This window comes from Megachile rotundata, chromosome 16, assembly GCF_050947335.1.
Source record: "Megachile rotundata isolate GNS110a chromosome 16, iyMegRotu1, whole genome shotgun sequence".
NCBI lineage: Eukaryota > Metazoa > Arthropoda > Insecta > Hymenoptera > Megachilidae > Megachile > Megachile rotundata.
This window is the reverse complement of record NC_134998.1, coordinates 2,973,336-2,992,548: the sequence shown is the minus strand read 5'-3', so window position 1 is coordinate 2,992,548 and position 19,213 is coordinate 2,973,336. Positions and strand designations below refer to the sequence as shown.

Here is a 19,213-nt window from a genome sequence, read left to right as displayed (position 1 = left end):
CGCGATTTGCATATACTAATAAATTATTAATTCTCTGAATCAGACAATTTCGATGATGAGAAAATAAATTGCAGTTATATAATTACATTGACGTGAGCATAGTGGGGATGAGATACACGTTTAAGTTCTCCCACTACATTTCACTATACGTTGACTTTCAGTTCGCATATATTTTAAAAATAAAAATACTCAAAAGGAGAGTATGAGTCTAAACCAAAAGCTTTCAAAGATAGGTAGGAAATGGAATACAGTGGAGTCTCGCTATATGGCTCTGGATGAAACTGCACAACGGAAAATGTAGTAAGGGCCATATAAACAGAACTCCCTTCATTCAGCGTGTAATCACCGCTGAAAATTAAAAATTTTCTACATTCTAAATCTGAAAATTGTAAATTTCAAATAAAAAATTTGAAATTTCTGAATTTAGAAGTCTATACTTGAAGATTGTTAAAATGCTAAATCAGAAAATTTCTGAATTCGAAATTTTTAAATCTCTCTGATGATGATGAGGAAACATCATTAGTAAAAGTCCGTCTGTAGGGGAACTCGTCCGACGGGCCATATAAAAAAGAGCCATATAGCGAGACCAGATTGTAATTATGAAAATAATTTATATTTTACTTTGAATGATGTATGATTAGTGAATCGGCTGAAATTTCGAATTTTAAAACGAAGAAATTTTAAACTTACAACTCCTCCCTCTGACGTTGAGACAGCACCATTTTCATGATCCTCGCGTGTGTTTGTTGGCTGATACTCAATAGTTATTCAAATGAGCGCGACTAGATTCTTCTCCAGTCAGCTCCTGATTCCTTTAATACCCAGCCATCGACATCTCCTGTCGAACAAAATTAAAGAATCTTTAATAATTTATTTATAATAGCAATGATCCACATGTTCAAGAAGAAATTCTCAAAATGTATGCTACAGGTAAATAGAGAATTGAATTAGAAGAGAAAGTAACAATATTTCTTTTCCATGTTTATTTCACACTAACTGCAAGTTGTATGCAAATTACAATATTGAATATTTTAAATTACGAAACGAATTGCACTTGAGAAATTTTTTTGCTCTTCATAAAACTTATATTTTCCATAATTTTCGATAATGTTTTTCTATTCGTTTATCTTATTAAAATTACATATGAACAATGAGTTATTAATTAATAATCGTAAATAAACGTGTAATAAATTGAAATTAATTTATAGATATTTTGCCATAAGCTTGAGTAACTGTTTACTCCAGATATTTTAATCACTTGTTTAGTAGATATTTTTATTGAAAAAAGAGAAATGCGTGTGCGTGAAATTAAATTTGATGTTATTAACCACGATAATGTTATCAGTCGATTTATAAAAAAAAAATAATTAAGCAGAACATAACACCTTTTTTTAACCGAATATAAATGCAGAGAGAAGTAATATGAGAAAGTAATCTTACATTAAAAAACACATTATACTAATACAAAGTCATGAATTAATTTATACTTCTTTTTTTAAATCATGAATGCTCTCATTACAAATGAAAATCAGTAATTAATTAACAAATTTTTTTTTAGGTGCAAGTATTCTTAATACAGAATGTTGTAACTTATTAAATAGTATAAAAACACAATTACTTCTTTCTATAATATAAGAAGTTTAGTATAGAGATACTATACAAAGTTTATTTAAGACAAAACAAAAAGCAGCGTAGTTTCTCACATTTCCATGACCTAGAGTTTTACCATTTAAAATGCTTCTAGCGAAATAATTTCTTATTCGATAAAAAGCGGGAAACATACGAGCATGAAAGGAAATTCAAACGAATGTGTGAGAGCGGTTTGTCCTGAAATCCTTAGTCGGAACAATAACATGTTCCCTGAACTGAAAGCAATGCCATGATTTGTTTTACTTTCCATCGATGAAAAAACAACACGAATGAAGACGTCGTCAGTTTCGTTTCACTAAAACGTCGCTTTAGAACGAATTAAGATTAAAAACAATAGTGTAAAAAAACAAAACGGAATGCAGAATAAACGTTTTTATTTTAATTAACAGGGTGTAAAATATTTACACATTTTAATATTTACAAATTTAAATACTGAATATCTGCATGTACTTTAATACTTCAGTTGCAAAAAAGTACATATACATATATGTAAGTTCATATACGTTCCGAGAAGGGAGCTATTTATTTAAGAACATGTATACGTAAGCTTAGTAAGCTTAGCTCATTGTAACATTTTATTAGACTGTCATTATCGAATATGCTATTACTAATTTGATAAGATTTCTTTGCCTTTAAACCTAAAACGAACGTTATCACGTTATTCACTTAAAAAAATTTAATCGTTAGAAAAACACTGATTGTAAACCATCTCGTAATAAATCGAGAGAAAACATATAAAAAAGAAATTGTAAATGTTTCTTATCTCGTCATCGCTTCAAATGAAATGTTATACAAAACGGGACTACTTTTTTGAAACGGTGATGCAATGCTAAGAGCAATACCAACAAACCTTAAACACACTGTAGCTGATACAAATGGGTTAAACAAACATGTTTCTGTAAAATATCAGCGATTGTATAGTGGCGAACACCGAAAGCTTCTCTAGGAAAAATGGTGACTTCGAGGATTAAATATTCGTTCACTTTTGAATATTAAATTTTCAAAATTAAAAAATTTGGGATTTTGGGAAATTTAATAATTTGAAAATTTGAAAAATTCGAAATTAAACATTGTTGAGTTCACACATTTCATCCTCTGAAAGGAATAGAAAATAGTGAAATGTTCCTCCCGCTACATTTATCCTTAGACAAAGGAAGTCTACGTTTCACCCAAATATATAACATTTATATCTATTCGTATAAATATTTTATAATCTTCATTAATCTCGCCAAATACATCGAAAAATTACACGTGTTACTTACATTTCAAATAGCTATTCGCTTCATTCAAGTATAAAGAATGTTCGAGGACCAAAATATTGATTACATTTCTTAACCTATTCAACAACTCCTCTCCTCTCGGTGCATCCGTGAAATGACATAACATTTGGCAAAACACGCGGGTTTCCGTCAAATAAATGAGATCGTGATTGGTCAACAATATTTGAACAGTGGCCCGAAAGCTCCACACTGATTGGTGAATGCCAGTCGAAATCAGCCAATTAGAATCATCGAATAGCAGGCGGCCATCTTTCCCCGGTAATATTCAAGTCTAATCAATAACCAAAAGATCTAAGGAAAATGACTTCTCAGTCATCTTCACAGGGTAAGGATGACGTTTTTAGCAAAATACTAGAAGAGGAAGGACCTTGACAATCGCAAAAGCGTGCTGCGTCGTCGCGACGCTTTATGATGATGCTTAGCGGCGCGATGCGCCGTAATCGATAAACCGGCTGTCCGCCCACCCTCGTTGCTGTGTACGTTTCACCTTGCAATGCGTTCAAATATTCATGACAAACTCCTTTAATCCTCTACCTCTAATCATATTAATGAACACAATCAAAGTATATCAAACTTTCTTCAAAATCTTTCTTTTACAACAAGCTTTAATTAGAACTTCTGGTTGACAACACTTAATGTAGATACACACTCCTTCAATAAACCTTATGTTTCAAGTATTGATGCTTCGATGATTGTCAATTATTTTTTATAAAGCACTATTTTTTTAAAAGAAATTTCGTAATGATTATAAAGCAAGAAGATTAGTAAAATAAACTCCAACAATGACATTAAAACTACTCCGTTATTGCTTTATAATTCATAAATTAAAACCCTGTTTCTATATGTTATTCATCACCAATTAGTTTTTGCAGCGACCATTTCCGGGATCGTCTGTACAGGTGAGCGACTCTTGGCCTTCTCGACCTCACGCACCGCGATCTACCTGTGGCTTCGCTTTTCTCAACTAATCTCTTTACATACAAACACGAGAAGTTACTTGAGATCATTGGCAGCTCCAACAGCATTGAACATATCAAGATCAACTTGTTTCGCGCGTTCAAATAGAATAAAATGACTCATTTGGCAACGATGCTGGTTTTCACAAAAAAGATGAGAAATTTACAACCATTAAAAACAAAAAGAGAATCAAATATTGATTACATCCGCGTCGAACATTATTAGAAATGCAATTCGCTGACAGATTCGACAGCTGATCGCTGACTCAACTGCAACTCGCGCTAACGCCTGTCAAAAGGTGCAAAGAAATCAACTCTCAATGTTCACACTCTGACAGATAAGATAATTCTCAAAATTTAAAAACAACAAAATTCGGTACAAAGGTTTAAGTTCGGTGGCTTGGTAGTTGCGGCAAAGCGATCGTACTACCGCACCACGCAAACGGTCATTCGCGAAAAAATCAATTCAAAGTGACGTGCAACATGTACGTTGAATATCTATGAAACACGGTTGGACGATTGATCAAGAACCATCGATCGATATCTAAATTAGTGTTTAATCGAGTGCGTGATATCGAGTAGTGTCATGTTGGTCAGAAAGCATTGCTATAAGATTATCGAGTGAACGCGGAACAACCGTTTGTTGTAAATCGTGCACGGCCATTTTGCTAGAACCTGTCACGTCTGGTTGCTATAGATTTTACGATCGAACCGACTTATTCGCTCATAAATATACCGTAGAAATCAATTTCGCAAATTGGATATTTAATACTCACTCTTTTTGTCAGATTAGTAGCAACCAAGATTCTTCGAGATCGGAAAAAATCACGAGAAAACCGGACGAACACAACCACTGAAGGACTACTCAAGATAACTTCTGCGATAGAACTGTCTCACAAGGTGGCGCCTGCGAAAGTCTTCCTTCTTTGCGCATGTGCCAAATATCGATGCCACTATTCTTCCTAGCTGCTTGAGAGACCTACGTTTCAGCCACCTTACTAGGAAATTTTTTGATTCTAGTTACATCTTTTTAAAACGAAACTAGGGAATCTTTAAAAAATGTAATATTATTTCAATGAAATTCAATGATTGATACTATATGCAACTATATTAAATTTAAGATAAATAGGTATTTAAGATTTATTATTTACATTCTATTTATTTTATCTAAGATATGATCTCTCGAATTACAAATTTTGATTTATTCTGCGCACTTAATTATAATTGGCTCCGACAGGCTTCGTAACCATGAGAACGCGCAAGCGTTCTTACAACGATTATGTCGCTGACATATATACTTGGTGGTGTTTTTGAAATTTTAAAAGTTTCAAGTTTATATATTTGATCCTCCGACATCAAAGATAGAACTTCTTCTATACAATAATTTACAATCAAAGGAAGTCTGTGTTGCACTCAAATGTATATTTCAATTTCTATAATTTATTTACATTATTTTCTGTTCTCGCTATTTGTATATTATCGATCACCATGTAAGCAGAATAACAATATAGCAACATCTAGTGCGAGCCAGCTGATATCAGTGGAGTGACGTGAGCAGAGCAAATGTGCGCAGAAGAGGACCGACCTTAGTTGAAATACAGATAGTTACACAAAATATTATTGTACAACTTTCCAAACATTTTCGCACGTTCCTTGCTTTAAAGAGAATAAGATAACACAAAATCTGCATAAGCATTTTCTTGTTATCAGAGGAATGTTTTCATAAGAACAAAATTTATATACGTTTCATATATTTGTGTTAAATATTTTTTAATACATTTTAGCTAAAATTTATAGATGAAATATATAAATTTGATACATCTTCGAACCGGCAATGTAACCTATTTGCAATTATTTGTCCGTCATTTCAAATTGTACAAGATATAAGAATTATCCTTTAGGGATAAAAAGAATTTATATTTTGATGGCTTTTTCACAATCCAACTCAAGAGGTAATATACAATTATATTATTTTGTTTAATGTGTAATAAAGTTGTTTCTTGAATTGATTATAGAAGTACAAAACAGAAAAATCTTGGAAGAATTACAGTTGAAGAAACAGATGCTTTTAAAGCAAGGTGTAGTTCCAACATTAAATACGTCCTTAGCCGTTACATCAACAGGTTCTTCTAATTTGGTAAATATATATTTCATACTTTAATATTATTATATAAATTGCAAATTAAGTTATTATATGTTTGTTTTTCACATGTTTCTGTGCATTAGCCTCCTACACAAACTTCTGATGGTGTTGCAATGAGTGCATCGCAAAGAGCTGCTTTACATAATGCACATGCAGCTTCATCAGGATATTTTGTGACACAAGATTCTTCTTTTGGCAATCTTATTTTACCAGTTCTTCCTAGATTTGATACTAAATGAGAGATTATAAATGATAAGTGATTCTGTATAATATATATGTAAATAAGTATAATCAAATAATTTTGAATAAGAATTAGATATCTTTTTAAAGTATATCTTTAATAAAACTACAGAACAATATCAACTGATGATTAATTAAGTTAAGAAAATGGCTAATATCTCACTTCGTAAATTAGAAGAATATTTGCAACAAGTGGATGGATTTGAGAAGCCAAAAATATTACTTGAACAATATTCTACTAGTGCTCACATTGCATCGTGCATGTTATACTGTGCTCAATCACAATTTGATGATATAGAAGGGCGTACAATAGCTGATTTAGGTTGTGGATGTGGTGTTTTATCCTTTGGAGCACAGATGCTTGGTGCAAGTCATGTAATTGGCTTTGAAATAGATTCTGATGCACTTGAAATTTATTCTAGAAATTGCAATGAAATAGAACTATTTGTAGAAGCTGTACAGTGTGATGTACTTCAATATTTACCAGGTATATATAAATACAATGTAGATAACAAACATATAAAATTTATTTATTAAAATTAATTCAGATTTTTACAATATATTACAGGAAGGTTTGAAAACTATTTTGATACAGTAATTATGAATCCACCCTTTGGAACAAAACATAATGCAGGTATAGACATGAAATTTTTAGATATTGCTATTAAATTAGCATCAAGTACTGTATATTCTTTACATAAAACGAGTACACGTAATTATGTTCTTCAAAAAGCTGCACAATTTGGAGTCAAAAGTAAAGTTATTGCTGAATTGAAATATGATTTACCAAAAGCATATAAGTTTCACAAAAAAACCTCAATGGATGTTGAAGTAGATTTTATACGGTTTGAATTAAATCAATGAAATATTTTCATGAAATCAATTGTAGTGTAATTATTCAAACTTTAAGCCTTGGGACAATGGCATATCATCTCCGTAATTGATAGTTACAGTTGAACGTCGCATGTAATATTTCCATGCATCACTTCCACTTTCGCGACCCAAGCCTGAGGCCTTTTCTCCTCCAAATGCACCACCTATTTCAGCACCGCTAGTTCCGACGTTAACATTCACTAATCCACAGTCAGAGCCATGAGGACCAATCCACTGCAAATCAATGTTTTTAATAATATTAATTGAACACAATAACATAATTACACAGTTGTGTCATATACTACCTTGAATACACTTCCTAGATTTTTAGTAAATAGGGCGCTACTTAACCCTTGTGGCACATCATTATTGACTGTAATAGCCTCTTCTAAAGAATTGACTGTAAAAACGTATACAATTGGTGCAAAGGTTTCTTTCTGAACTATCTCAGCATTAGGTGACAGGCCCGTAATAATCGTTGGTTCAACGTAAAAACCAGGTCTATTTATTTGTTTTCCACCAAATTCAACTTTTCCTCCGCTCTTTACGGCGATTTCTATTGTTTTCTGTTAAAAGAAAATATATGTGAACATTATATTCTTTTTATATTTGGCATTCAGGCTGTAGTTTAGCTTTTTTTTAATATATTAATTTTCAACTATATTAATATTATATAAATTCATATAATGATACCTTATATTCGTCTATTGTGCGTTGACTATGCACTGGTCCATACAAAGTATTTTCATCCAAAGGATCTCCTATCCTCTGCAAGGCATTCTGATATGCTACCTTTAATTTTTCTATGAAATTTACATATTATAATATTTTTATTATTATTATCCGCTATTTTATATATTAAATTCAGGTAATGTTTAAATTAAAGTTCAGTCTTTTACCTACGAATTCATCCTTTATTTTACTGTGAAGAATTAATCTTCTGGTAGCTGTGCACCTTTGTCCAACTGTTCCCAGAGAAGAAAACATTACTGCCTTAACTGCCATATCTATATCTGCATCCTCAGCAACTGAAAAGAATAGAGTATATTAATTATATCCATAATATTCATAATATCAATGTTAAATACCTATTCATAATGTCAAATAGGATTTTAATTTACCTAACGTTGCATTGTTTCCTCCTAACTCTAATAAGAATTTTCCAAATCTTTCTTGGACCTGAAGAGCCACTTTTTTTCCAACAGCAGTACTTCCAGTGAATGAAACAAGAGATACACTGAAAGTAAATGTATTAATGTATATTTATAAGTCGTTAAATATATATAAATATTTTTAGTTTACCGTGTATTAGTAACGAGAGCTTCACCAACATCTGCTCCACCTGATATCAAAGTCGCGACCGCACCTGGTATACCATTTCGTTCTAACACATTTGCTAACAGTTTTGTTGTTGCAATAGATATTAAAGGAGTAGTAAGCGCTCCTTTCCAAACCATTGTATTTCCACAAACCATTGCTATTGCACTGTTCCAGCCATAAACCTAAAATAATATTATCTATTTTATTTAAAAAACTTGGTACTCAAATTATTTGATATTTTATCGCTTAAAATAACGCTTACGGCGGCGGGGAAATTGTATGCAGAAATAACGCCTACAACTCCAAGAGGATTCCATTTTTCTAAAAGTTCATGATTTGTTCTTTCGGATGGAATTACTTTGCCGGGTAACATTCGAGATAAACCAACGGCATAATCACAAATATCGATATATTCTTGAATTTCTCCAATACCTTCTGACAATATTTTTCCTGCGAAATTGTGCGGTTAAAAGTAAAGCAAACAGATGAAAGAAAATTTCATAATCAATTCAGTATCAATTTTACCTGTTTCTAAAGATACTAATTGTCCTAACGGTTTTAAATTTTCTCGAAGTTCATTTCCTATTTGTCGTACTATTTCACCCCTCGCTGGCATTGACAAAGATGTCCATTGAGGCCAGGCTTTGCGTGCTTCTGCAACAGCATTATTCACTTCTTGGGGAGATGATGTTCGGACTTTTGCTATTACTTTACCAGTTGCTGGTGCAACCGATTCTATGACCTATTACAATGATATTAAGACAAAATTATTTATACTAACATAACTATTATAGTATACATATATAGTTTACTAATTATAGTAAATTATTATAGTATACATATATTAGACTTTGACTGGTTCAATTAATATAAATTATAAAAAATTTTCAAATTTATTATTTATCATCATAAATGTGTAGTACACAATTTTATAGGAATAAGAATTTATTTGTAATAAATCATAATTTGTCAGTTAAAATGAATTTGAAATTTCATACAATTAATACTTGTGTAATCATTGATATTAGGGATGTTTATGCAGTATATTTCATCTGGCTTTATCTTCCCTAATTATTTTCTTGTTTGTAAAGATATCAAAAAAAAACTCCTAAATTATCGTATTTCACGGTGAAAGCTAATTTACAAAGATAAAGGTCAACATATGATTATACTTTCCAAAATTCGACAAGGACTGCCAATTTTTTTAATAGAATTGGATTTTTTGTAAATTGATAGTTTGTGAGATACTTAGAATTAAAAAATGAGATATTAAACAGACATTTAAAATATCTCAAATCCTTAAAAAAATATAATCTGATCAAGAAACAAAAGTCATTACGAAATCTTGAAAAGACGGACTTTATGATATATTCATTTTTTTTACATATATCAAAAAACTGATATATGTATTTTTCGTATTCTGTATAAATCTTTGGAACATACTATGTAAAATAGTATCAAGACAAAATTTACAAGTAATTTATAGTCACTGCAAAATGTAAAATTTGATGCTAAGATAAGTTTAATTTTTTTACATAAATATATTCTTTTTAACATTTTGCATAACAAAGTTTTAATGTTACTGCTACCTAATCAGTGATTTGTGAGATACTTTAAATTTTGTAACCAAATCACTGTTGGATAAAAATGAAAATACCTTACCAACTATAGACTTTTCAAATATTTTATCTTGATATTTTTCATATAAAATATTCCAAAACACTATCTTAAAGTTTAAGCTTCCTTCCAAAGTACAGTAACTTTCTTTCAAACATTTTACATATCTTTACAAGTAATAATAACATAATAATATGAAGCGAAATATTTTACATAATTATGATTAAATGAAAGTAAATGTACCTGGCCTGAACCTCCCCATCGTCCGTCATAAAGACCTGGATTTTCTGTCGTAAGACCTAATTGCTTCAAAAATCCATACTTCGAATCAGTCACTAAGTTTCTTGCCAACTTTGGCTGAGAAGTAGAAACAGTATTTTTCAGCAAGACGGAGAACATCGTTAATTGTTTGCCAATTGCTAGTCAGTCTACTACTAATGCATTGAACCCCGTGGCATTATTTAAAAACCACCGAGGGTTATCAAAATAACTCTGCGCTTATCGAGAAAAAGAAGAAGGGACATGATAAGCACAATAAACAACCAACGTATGATTGCAAAAATCTTGATACGCTTGTAAATGATGACAGTAGTTTGGCAACAGCACAACAACACTGTTAGAAATAGTTTAGTACTATTGGACGAGTACATCTCCAAATGTTCCCTAAGAGCAGAATTAAGTTACTACGAAGGTATTTTTATCACAGAAATGATCATTGAATAGAAGCATACAAAAGATATATTTTTAATACTATGTTACACTAGTTCCTAATATCAAAAATGATATGCAAGACACGTGAGAAGTACGTTACAAAAAATAATCTTTTTGAAACTAAAAAGTTTGAAGCAGAAAGAAAAAAATTGGAAATTACTTAATCAATAAATCAGCGTTTCTCTCTGTCCAATAAAATAACAATTGAAAATCATATCAAGACCTTGGCAATGCCCTAATGCATTCAAAAATTAGAATGAATTTCAGTTATCATATGCATTTTAGAGCAATTATAATGGATTTTATTTAAAAGATCTGAAAAATAGATTGAATTAGGAAATATGTATACATGTAATAAGTAAGATAAAAAAACGCGTTTTATTATGTAACAATAATGCCTCATCACAATGCGATACGGCAGTGATTTATACAGCATAAACTTAAAAAAATTGTCGTCTTTTTTACATTTGTGATTCAAAATTTCATCCCTTTCAAAATAGAAAGAGAAATTCGTTGCAAATGCTATTTTTTTCTTTAATTTTTTTTCTTTAGTTTTTTCACTTCATGCGTGTATTGAAATAAGATTATTTCAACCGGGTCGACAAAATTGATAACATCGTAGGTCAGAAATAAGTCGAAGAACTGACCTCGTTAAGGTTGGTTGATCCTGTTAAGGTATCATAAATTTTATAAGAGATTGTGAATATGTAATATTAAAATTTCTGTAATGCCAACTCACCGTAGATTTATCAAAGTTTCCTAATAGAGTAGCTTTCTGCATGTCGTCCACACCTTCACAACTTGCTAAAAATGTTGGCAAGAAATGTCCAAAGAACCATGCTATATTAACTGAAGCTAAACTATGTATAGCAGTTGCAATTTCATCTGCTAATAAATTATGGGACCTGCAACAAATTTTATTAGAAGTTTCCTCGGTTAAATTAACAGATTATAACATTTTAAACTAACTGTTGAAATAGAACCGTAAATAATGCCATTAAAAATCTCTCAAGCAAGTGAGCTTTGAATATAGCTCGTTGATAAAGTCTCCATTGTATATTTAACTGTTCAAGACTTTGTAAACTTTGACGAAATATATTAACATCGGGCTGGAGAAGAGCTTGGCCAAACGCTTCTAAAATTGCAACTAACTCTTCTTTATGTTCAACTGATTCTTCTTCATCGGGATGACCAAGAGTAAGTAATACAGAAGTATTATAAAAGTATTGCCATCTATGCATGAGTATGCTAATAACAACCAATTACATTAATTAATACTTCGTTAATAATTAAAATATGTCATAGGATATTAGACAATTATCCTATTACCTATGAAAAAGCTTTAATAAAACAAGTGTAGTATCTGGATATGAACTAAGATCATTTCCAATAACAGGCCACACTTGTCCCAAACATAAATTAGTCACTGAAGGAACAAATGCTTTAAATGCACTGCTAGTTGCTGATACGACTAATATTAAAATTTCCAATAACTGATCTAGAGCAGGTCCAGCAGGTATATTTTCTCTACGAACATACCAAATGATTCTATTAGCTCCCTTTGTTAAAATAAAATTCTGTAATAATAATTTAAAAAGTACATTCACCTTGTATAAATGTGCAACAGTCCCTGAACCGCGTTTTGAGTAAATTCAGGACCTAATTGTTGTTGTAATACTAAAAATACTGAATGTAGGAAACTAAGCAACATTTCACAGATAATTTGACACTTTATCATATATGGCAACAATTCTAATATTCGATTTATCGTTGGCCCCAAACATGAATGTAACATTTTTTTTATCGTCGTAGATGACGCAGAACAGTCATTTAGTAACTGAGTTAATGGTACTACTGTCATTGAAATTGTAGATTTTGTAGGTGCGGGTTGTCCTTCTGAACCGAGAGGTGCAGACAAAGTTGATATCATGGTAACTATTTAAATAAAAATCATAAAATGTTAATTATTATTCTATATACATATAAATTTTTGTATTTTACTTAATATATTTGCATACCTAATAATCTTTCTCTAATGATTCCATCTCCATGTGGTAGAACAATAGCATTCACCAATGCTCTTCTCAGTACCTTTATTGTATCAGGTTTCAAAAATGGATATGTTACCATAGAAATCAAGTTTCTGAATGTAGGTTCATCCCATAATACAGGTTTTAGAATAGCAGTAATACTTTGAAAAAGATGAGTCGCGGAATGAGTTAAACTTGCCGGTGGAGGATTATCACAGAATGTTGTATAATCTAATGCTGAAATGCACGAATCAATGCATTGCTGACAAAGTGATTCTTTTGCTTTTTCTGGTTTGTTAGCTATCCAATGGCACCAAGCTTGAAGTGATGCTAACAACTGTGAATGACTGATCAGAAAAATATAGCAGAAATATAAAATTCATTCCATTATAATAATGTATATTAAAAACATTGTAATACCAATGGTTGATTTATCTCATAAATATTACTTACACTTCTATGAGATCTATCACAATTGCAGCTGGTTGTAATGATGCTTTATATAACTGATTGGATTTCGCAAATTTACATGCATCCAATGTTTGAGACACTACTTCTTCAGCTAATGATTGATCAATACTTTGATTATCTCCTGTTATTATAAAAACCATGTTTTTAAAAGTCACACTTCGATATTATTATTTTTGTTATTATAAAGTAAACGTACCCAAGAAGAGTGAATATAATCGAGCCAGTGCTTGAGTTGTAGAAGCTAAATCTCGTAAATGTGCATGTACATTTGAAGCTTCTGACTCGTTTAATAAAATTACTTGATTATTCGCAATAACGGTGCCTAGTTCTCCAAACATTATCAAACCTTCTCTCCAAGAACGATACTGAAATGTTCAGAGTAATTAGTAAGTCAAAATTAAATTAAATACGTTTATAATTATATATAATTTTACCAGTAATGTGAAAACTGGGATTGGGGAAATATCTGCTACTTTTGCCAAACATTCTATATTACATCTTAAAAAATGCTGCCATTCTGTTTCTTCCTATAACAAAGTATTTGTATGAAGGTAAAAAAAGGAAGAAAAATATGAAAAAAAATCGCCTTTTAAAGATTTACTTACATTTTCATCCAAACTTTCCGTATCGAGGTCTTTTAATATGCGTGTATTAAGTTTAAAACTCATCTTTTGCAATACTCTCTCAGCAACAGCTAGTGCTACTGGAGAGTATCGAGATTGTGTACTTTCTAAAAGAGTGGTCCAAACATCTAAGCATCTTAAGTATCCGTTCACTGTTGAGCATTGTTGAAAAGTATGATGGCACAAGACTTCTAATAACGTATTCACTGGAAATTTAGGACATGATTCAATTCTCTTTAGATGATTTGTTACAAATAATTGTAAGAATTCTGTTAGCTTCTCCATATAACTAGAAATACAATATGTTTCGTTTATAAATATCAATTTTTAACATGGAAATTATACAAAAATAACTAAAAAAATAAATACCTTTCATTGACAGAATCCAAACGTTCTAAAAGCTGAAATAATGTAACTCCATTCTGAAATATCTCTACCAATAATCTGTCAGTTACATCAGGAGAACACAATGGTCTATATAAAAGTTCATTTATCGTAGTAACAGCTTGCACAGCCATTTCTACTTGTTTTCCATTCTGCCAACAAAACTTATAATTAGCTATAGTACTTGTTAGCTACATTACAATATTTTGTAATATTCGACATAAAACCTTACCATCGCATCGTGATACCTGGCACAGGTGAAAATGGCATCCAATAAGTTAGTAGAGATATGTTCAGATAATTCAATCCAACTAAATAAATGAGCTAATACATCCAATGTAGCTATACACACTTCGCTAGTTCCTGTAGATAATCCTTCCACATCTAAAATGGCTCTTGCGGGTGCTACATTTTGACCACTGGTAGGTGATGGAGGTGGTGTAACTGTTCCAGAACGACTTTGCAATTTTGTTGCTTCTCTTAAAAGTACTGAAATAATGGTTTGTTAAAAAATAAAACATATATCAGAGTGTCACTTCATTTTAGAATATAAAATTTTGTTTTAAATAAAACTAAATCTTTACAAAAGATAGCATTACTTGTAAGAGTTTCCAAAGTTAAAGGTACTTGAGCACTAAGAAACCTAAGTAACTCATTCTTTCTTTGTATCGGTAAGTCTTCTCTTGGAGTTGCTAATTCCTCTGAAGCTGTTCTCAGATAAATGAGGCCCAACAGTCTTGTGTGTTTATGACTCAGCAACTGTACCATATAAGAAAAGTATGCAATTTTAAATGAGAAATAATTTATAAAAAAAATTTATTTGATATTAGCACATTTACAAACCTGTAAAATATTTAAGTAAAAATCTGGATAAAAATGTGGCCAGTCATGCCTTGCAATATCCACAACTAATTTGACTACCTTATTTCTTACAAAAGGAGCTACACCTCTTTCTAACGACAAGGTATATAAAGTAGATCTTGTAAGTGCCCTATCTTCCCATGGAAGAATTGGCCATCGCCTTCCAATTGTAATCTATAATAATATTTATACTGCCAATAATATGTTATTATATATTTAAACTTACTTTCCCTTATAAATAATTTAATAATATTGGAAACATTAATACGTACCTCTAAAGTGGATAGAGCAAACATGCTAACATGATGATTATTAGTAGACGATAAAAAATGTAAGCAAGGTCTCCAGGAATCAATTTGTCCTGCAAATTCCTGAAAGCTCTGTTCAATGGTACGTTTTCGTTCATTAGTTGTTTGTGGTGAAAAAAATTCTGTCATGAGATGCTCCAAATTCTGCAGAGCAGCTGCATCATTGTCCTATAAAGTTAATGTTTATTTTAAAAACATTTATATTTACAATTTTATTATATAATTTAGAAAAAAGGATAAATATATTGCACTAATATTATACAAAATACTACATATTACTTTGTATGCATTTGATTTATATTATTTTACCATTTGTGATTCATATGTATTCTTTGCAAGTAAGTTTAATTTTGAAATGGTACTGTCTAAAGTAATGATTAAAATTTAAATTTAAATTGCAAGTAAATTGAACTTAATACACAATATATGAACTACAAAACATTAAACCATTAAACTTTGGTTCAATAAAAGTTTTCTTCAAAACCACTGTAAACATCAAGTAGAAAGAACAAAAAATATATACCATTACATGATAATACAATGTTTTGAATTGCAAATATAAAAAGTATAATTATTATTGTTACTTACCATGATAGCTATAGTCACAGAATGTTGTTACTAATAAATGCAATATATAAATGTACAAAGCAAACAAGGTTAGGCTTTTAGTTGTCAAACGTCATGTTTGAAGCAATAAAGCAATAAATGCTTGATGTCTTGACTCTTTCATACATACAAAATGTATACAATTCATGTAAATACAATATGTGAATATTTACCATTATTTGTAACTAGAAATGTAGCCAACCACCAAAAGGAATGACCAAACTATAGTCACACATTACTATAGATTTGCTATTAAACCGCGAAAAATAAAATATCAAGTTACATTTATTTACTACTCTCCATTTTTTTTTATTATTTGTAATTATTTGCAGTTTTAAATGTGAGATTATTTTATAATATTTCAATAACATTTAATATTGTAGTACGTTTACTATAAACTTTTTTAATTATAATTTTCATGCTTTGTACTCTTTCTAACAGATAAATTATTAAATTATTTTTTGAAAGAAAGTAAAAAAAAACGTTCGTTTAATATAATTAATCAAATTAAAAATAAATAGAAATGTAAATATTCATTAAGACAAGCAACATTTAACTAATACTTACATATTATACATAGTAAAATTCATTGTTGATATCTGTAATAATAAGGTAAAAGAATTTCAGTATAAAATTTACATTTGATATGTTCAAATGTAATTTGATAAGTTCAAATTAAAATAAACAAAAATTATTATAAGATTATTTATTATTATATACATTATTTAATTTTGCCAAAGCCTTAAGACTTTATCTTTTCCACCAGATGCAACGCACAATCCATCTGGAGACCAATCCACAGCATAAACTTCATCTGCATGACCTGGTAAATCTTGACAAAGTTTCTTTGTTTTCATACACCATACTGAAACAAAATTGTAAAATTTACTTATTATTTATATTACATATACGTTTATATTAATTTTGAAATAAAAAATTAAATAATTTTCGAATTTCATGTTCTGAGCACTGTCATATTACACAGTTTACTTACCTTTCAAAGTAGAATCTGCGCTTCCACTAACAAGTAAACGAGAATCTGCACTCCATGCAACTGAATATACAGCTTGTACATGACCTCTTAAAGAAGTTATATATTTCCCAGTATTCGCTTCCCACAACTTTATAGATTTATCGAACGAAGCTGATGCAATAATACGGCCATTTGGAGAAAATTTTACGTCATTAATTAGTTGTTGGTGGCCAGTCATTCTTGCTATAATACAGACATATAATTTATGCAATCAATATTTTTATTTTATAATAATAATTATATTTATACAATAATAAATAATACCAATAGGTTTCTTCTCTTTTTCTGGCTTCCAAAGAAATAATGTAAAGTCATCAGAACCAGAAACAAGTATTTCTTCACCTATAGATTGATACTGTTTCTTTGCATACTCTATAACATCTTCATTTTGATCTTGACTTTTTCCTAGATGGAAAGGACCAGTCCTAAGTACATAATCTACATTTAATGCTAATGTATTCACCCAATGTGCATGACCTTGTAAAGTTCTGCATAAAATTCCCTATAATAAAATAATTTCAATGAAACATTCCATGATATATTTATGATATATTTCAATTCAATGATATATTTATAAAACTTACATCTTCAGCTCTCCATATTTTAATAGTCCTATCTTGTGATGCGGAATAAATAAGTCCATTACCTCCCCACTTAACACATGTTACACTTTTTGTGTGACCAGAAAGGGAACGAACTGTTTGTGCTCTGATTGTATCCCATATTCTTAAATCACCATCTTTTGAAGCGCTAACTAAATATTGACATTTAGGATTTCTATGAAATGGTTCCCAAGATAAAGAAGTTACCCACATTTTATGTCCTAACATAGCTTTCCCTATATATTCATAAAAGTTAAGTGTAAACAAAATAAAATCAAAGAAACAAAATGTTAATAATATGTTCACAGAAAATAAAAATTGTATTAAACTTTACCTATTTGTTTGCCTGTTTTTGGATCCCATAATAAAATTGTGCCATTTTTACATGCAGATGCAAGTTTTGTTCCACATGGTGACCAAGATATACATAAAACCCAATGTTTATGACCCTCACATGTATAATATGGTGTTTGTGTATAAATATCCCAAAATCTAACTGTTGTATCTCCAGAACCACTAGCTAGACCTGTTCCGTCTGGTGAAAATGCAACTGATATTACAGCTTCCTTATGCCCTAAAAAATGAGTTATATTATTTTATTTTGATATACAAAACTTAAGATAATATTGTTAATATGCAACATACCTTCTAATGATCCACTACACCTTGTAACTGCTCTAACTTTAAAGATTGCTTGAGGTTGATATATAATTTCAACTACATCTTCACTGATACTAAAATTTTCATTAATATTATTTTCTAAACTGTCTACAATCTCAATGTCATTAATGTAAAAAGTGAAAGGTATTGGTTCTTCATGTTGCAAAAGTGCATTACAAATTGCTTGTAACTTATCAACAGTAATATTTGTGGGTAAATCTAGCAATCCCCCTGATAGTACTTCACCCTGATCTGATTTAAAGCGAGCCAAAACCCGCTTATTTTCTGTTGGTTCTGTTGAAGTATCTCCATTATTTCCAGTCTCCTCGTGTTTTCTTTTATTCATTGTTAAATGTATTATTATTTGGTAATATCTCTCATGTTATTTGTAAGATCATTCTACATTTGACACTGTTTATAATGTAATAAAATTCGTATCTCGAACTATATAAAAATTCATTGAAAAATCACTGAATATTATAACAAAACTGTAATCCACGTGGTATAAACATAACCTTCATTAAAGAAGTTACTATTTATATTCGTATCCTCGATAGGCTATCATTACTTCGTATAATTTGGCTAACTTCAGTATGCTTTCCACCACTTAATATACTATATATTTTTTATTTGGTGGAACATATATACTGTGAACAAAATATATGAATATCATGAACAAATAATGATGTTGGAAGTATACAAAATAATGAATTACCAGATATAAATGCTACGTCGCTACATTCAATTAGAATCAACATGTCAAATGAACGAAACTTAGCTAGGAATATACATTCTCTCCTGCAGAAACTATACACATGTATACTTATATTTATATGTGTAATATA

General features: G+C 30.4%; 6 protein-coding genes and 1 long non-coding RNA gene across 9 annotated transcripts in view; 3 read left to right on the top strand and 4 right to left on the bottom strand.

Moving 5' to 3' along the window:
• The window catches only part of Lis-1 (LisH and WD40 domain-containing Lis-1), a 20,956-nt gene extending 20,125 nt beyond the window's left edge, over nt 1-831 (bottom strand). The window contains exon 1 of the mRNA XM_003702543.3: nt 691-831. Within this exon, the coding sequence (XP_003702591.1) occupies nt 691-728 (38 nt within the window). The 5' untranslated portion in view covers nt 729-831. The remainder of the gene's footprint in view (nt 1-690) is intronic.
• On the bottom strand, nt 691-10,522 carry Aldh7A1 (aldehyde dehydrogenase 7 family member A1). Its single transcript, XM_076541169.1, has 10 exons — nt 10,323-10,522; nt 8,988-9,204; nt 8,725-8,912; nt 8,445-8,644; nt 8,264-8,379; nt 8,042-8,170; nt 7,836-7,945; nt 7,448-7,708; nt 4,663-7,376; nt 691-838 (listed from the first exon to the last, which is right to left on the bottom strand). The coding sequence occupies exons 1-9, from the start codon at nt 10,476-10,478 to the stop codon at nt 7,164-7,166; spliced, it is 1,590 nt and encodes a 529-aa protein (XP_076397284.1). The 5' UTR covers nt 10,479-10,522; the 3' UTR covers nt 691-838; nt 4,663-7,163.
• LOC100878667 (SOSS complex subunit C homolog) lies at nt 5,697-6,388 on the top strand. Its single transcript, XM_012283615.2, has 3 exons — nt 5,697-5,838; nt 5,902-6,023; nt 6,113-6,388. The coding sequence occupies exons 1-3, from the start codon at nt 5,811-5,813 to the stop codon at nt 6,266-6,268; spliced, it is 306 nt and encodes a 101-aa protein (XP_012139005.1). The 5' UTR covers nt 5,697-5,810; the 3' UTR covers nt 6,269-6,388.
• On the top strand, nt 6,417-19,016 carry LOC105662300 (Methyltransferase like 5). 2 transcript variants are annotated; one of them, XM_076541195.1, is made up of 3 exons: nt 6,417-6,756; nt 6,838-6,903; nt 16,840-19,016. In XM_076541195.1, the coding sequence occupies exons 1-3, from the start codon at nt 6,417-6,419 to the stop codon at nt 16,878-16,880; spliced, it is 447 nt and encodes a 148-aa protein (XP_076397310.1). In that variant the 3' UTR covers nt 16,881-19,016. The 2 variants fall into 2 exon arrangements, with proteins under 2 accessions (XP_076397310.1, XP_012139004.1); XM_012283614.2 differs by lacking the exon at nt 16,840-19,016 and having other exon boundaries at nt 6,838-7,152.
• On the bottom strand, nt 11,150-16,195 carry ebo (exportin ellipsoid body open). The gene is made up of 16 exons (XM_076541164.1): nt 16,056-16,195; nt 15,432-15,635; nt 15,142-15,333; nt 14,898-15,057; nt 14,531-14,787; nt 14,284-14,450; nt 13,897-14,203; nt 13,726-13,818; nt 13,488-13,656; nt 13,274-13,412; nt 12,809-13,167; nt 12,398-12,725; nt 12,120-12,317; nt 11,760-12,038; nt 11,530-11,695; nt 11,150-11,457 (listed from the first exon to the last, which is right to left on the bottom strand). Exons 1-16 carry the CDS (start codon nt 16,056-16,058, stop codon nt 11,380-11,382), a joined length of 3,099 nt encoding a protein of 1,032 aa, XP_076397279.1. The 5' UTR covers nt 16,059-16,195; the 3' UTR covers nt 11,150-11,379.
• LOC143266015 (uncharacterized) lies at nt 11,861-16,173 on the top strand. The gene is made up of 2 exons (XR_013040922.1): nt 11,861-11,987; nt 12,096-16,173. It is a non-coding gene; the product is annotated as an uncharacterized LOC143266015 (long non-coding RNA).
• Nle (notchless protein homolog 1) lies at nt 16,641-18,714 on the bottom strand. 2 transcript variants are annotated; one of them, XM_076541170.1, is made up of 7 exons: nt 18,354-18,714; nt 18,043-18,282; nt 17,691-17,944; nt 17,371-17,608; nt 17,068-17,289; nt 16,794-16,938; nt 16,641-16,672 (listed from the first exon to the last, which is right to left on the bottom strand). In XM_076541170.1, the coding sequence occupies exons 1-6, from the start codon at nt 18,712-18,714 to the stop codon at nt 16,799-16,801; spliced, it is 1,455 nt and encodes a 484-aa protein (XP_076397285.1). In that variant the 3' UTR covers nt 16,641-16,672; nt 16,794-16,798. The 2 variants fall into 2 exon arrangements, with proteins under 2 accessions (XP_076397285.1, XP_076397286.1); XM_076541171.1 differs by lacking the exon at nt 16,641-16,672 and having other exon boundaries at nt 16,765-16,938.
• Nucleotides 19,017-19,213: the final 197 nt, after the last annotated feature.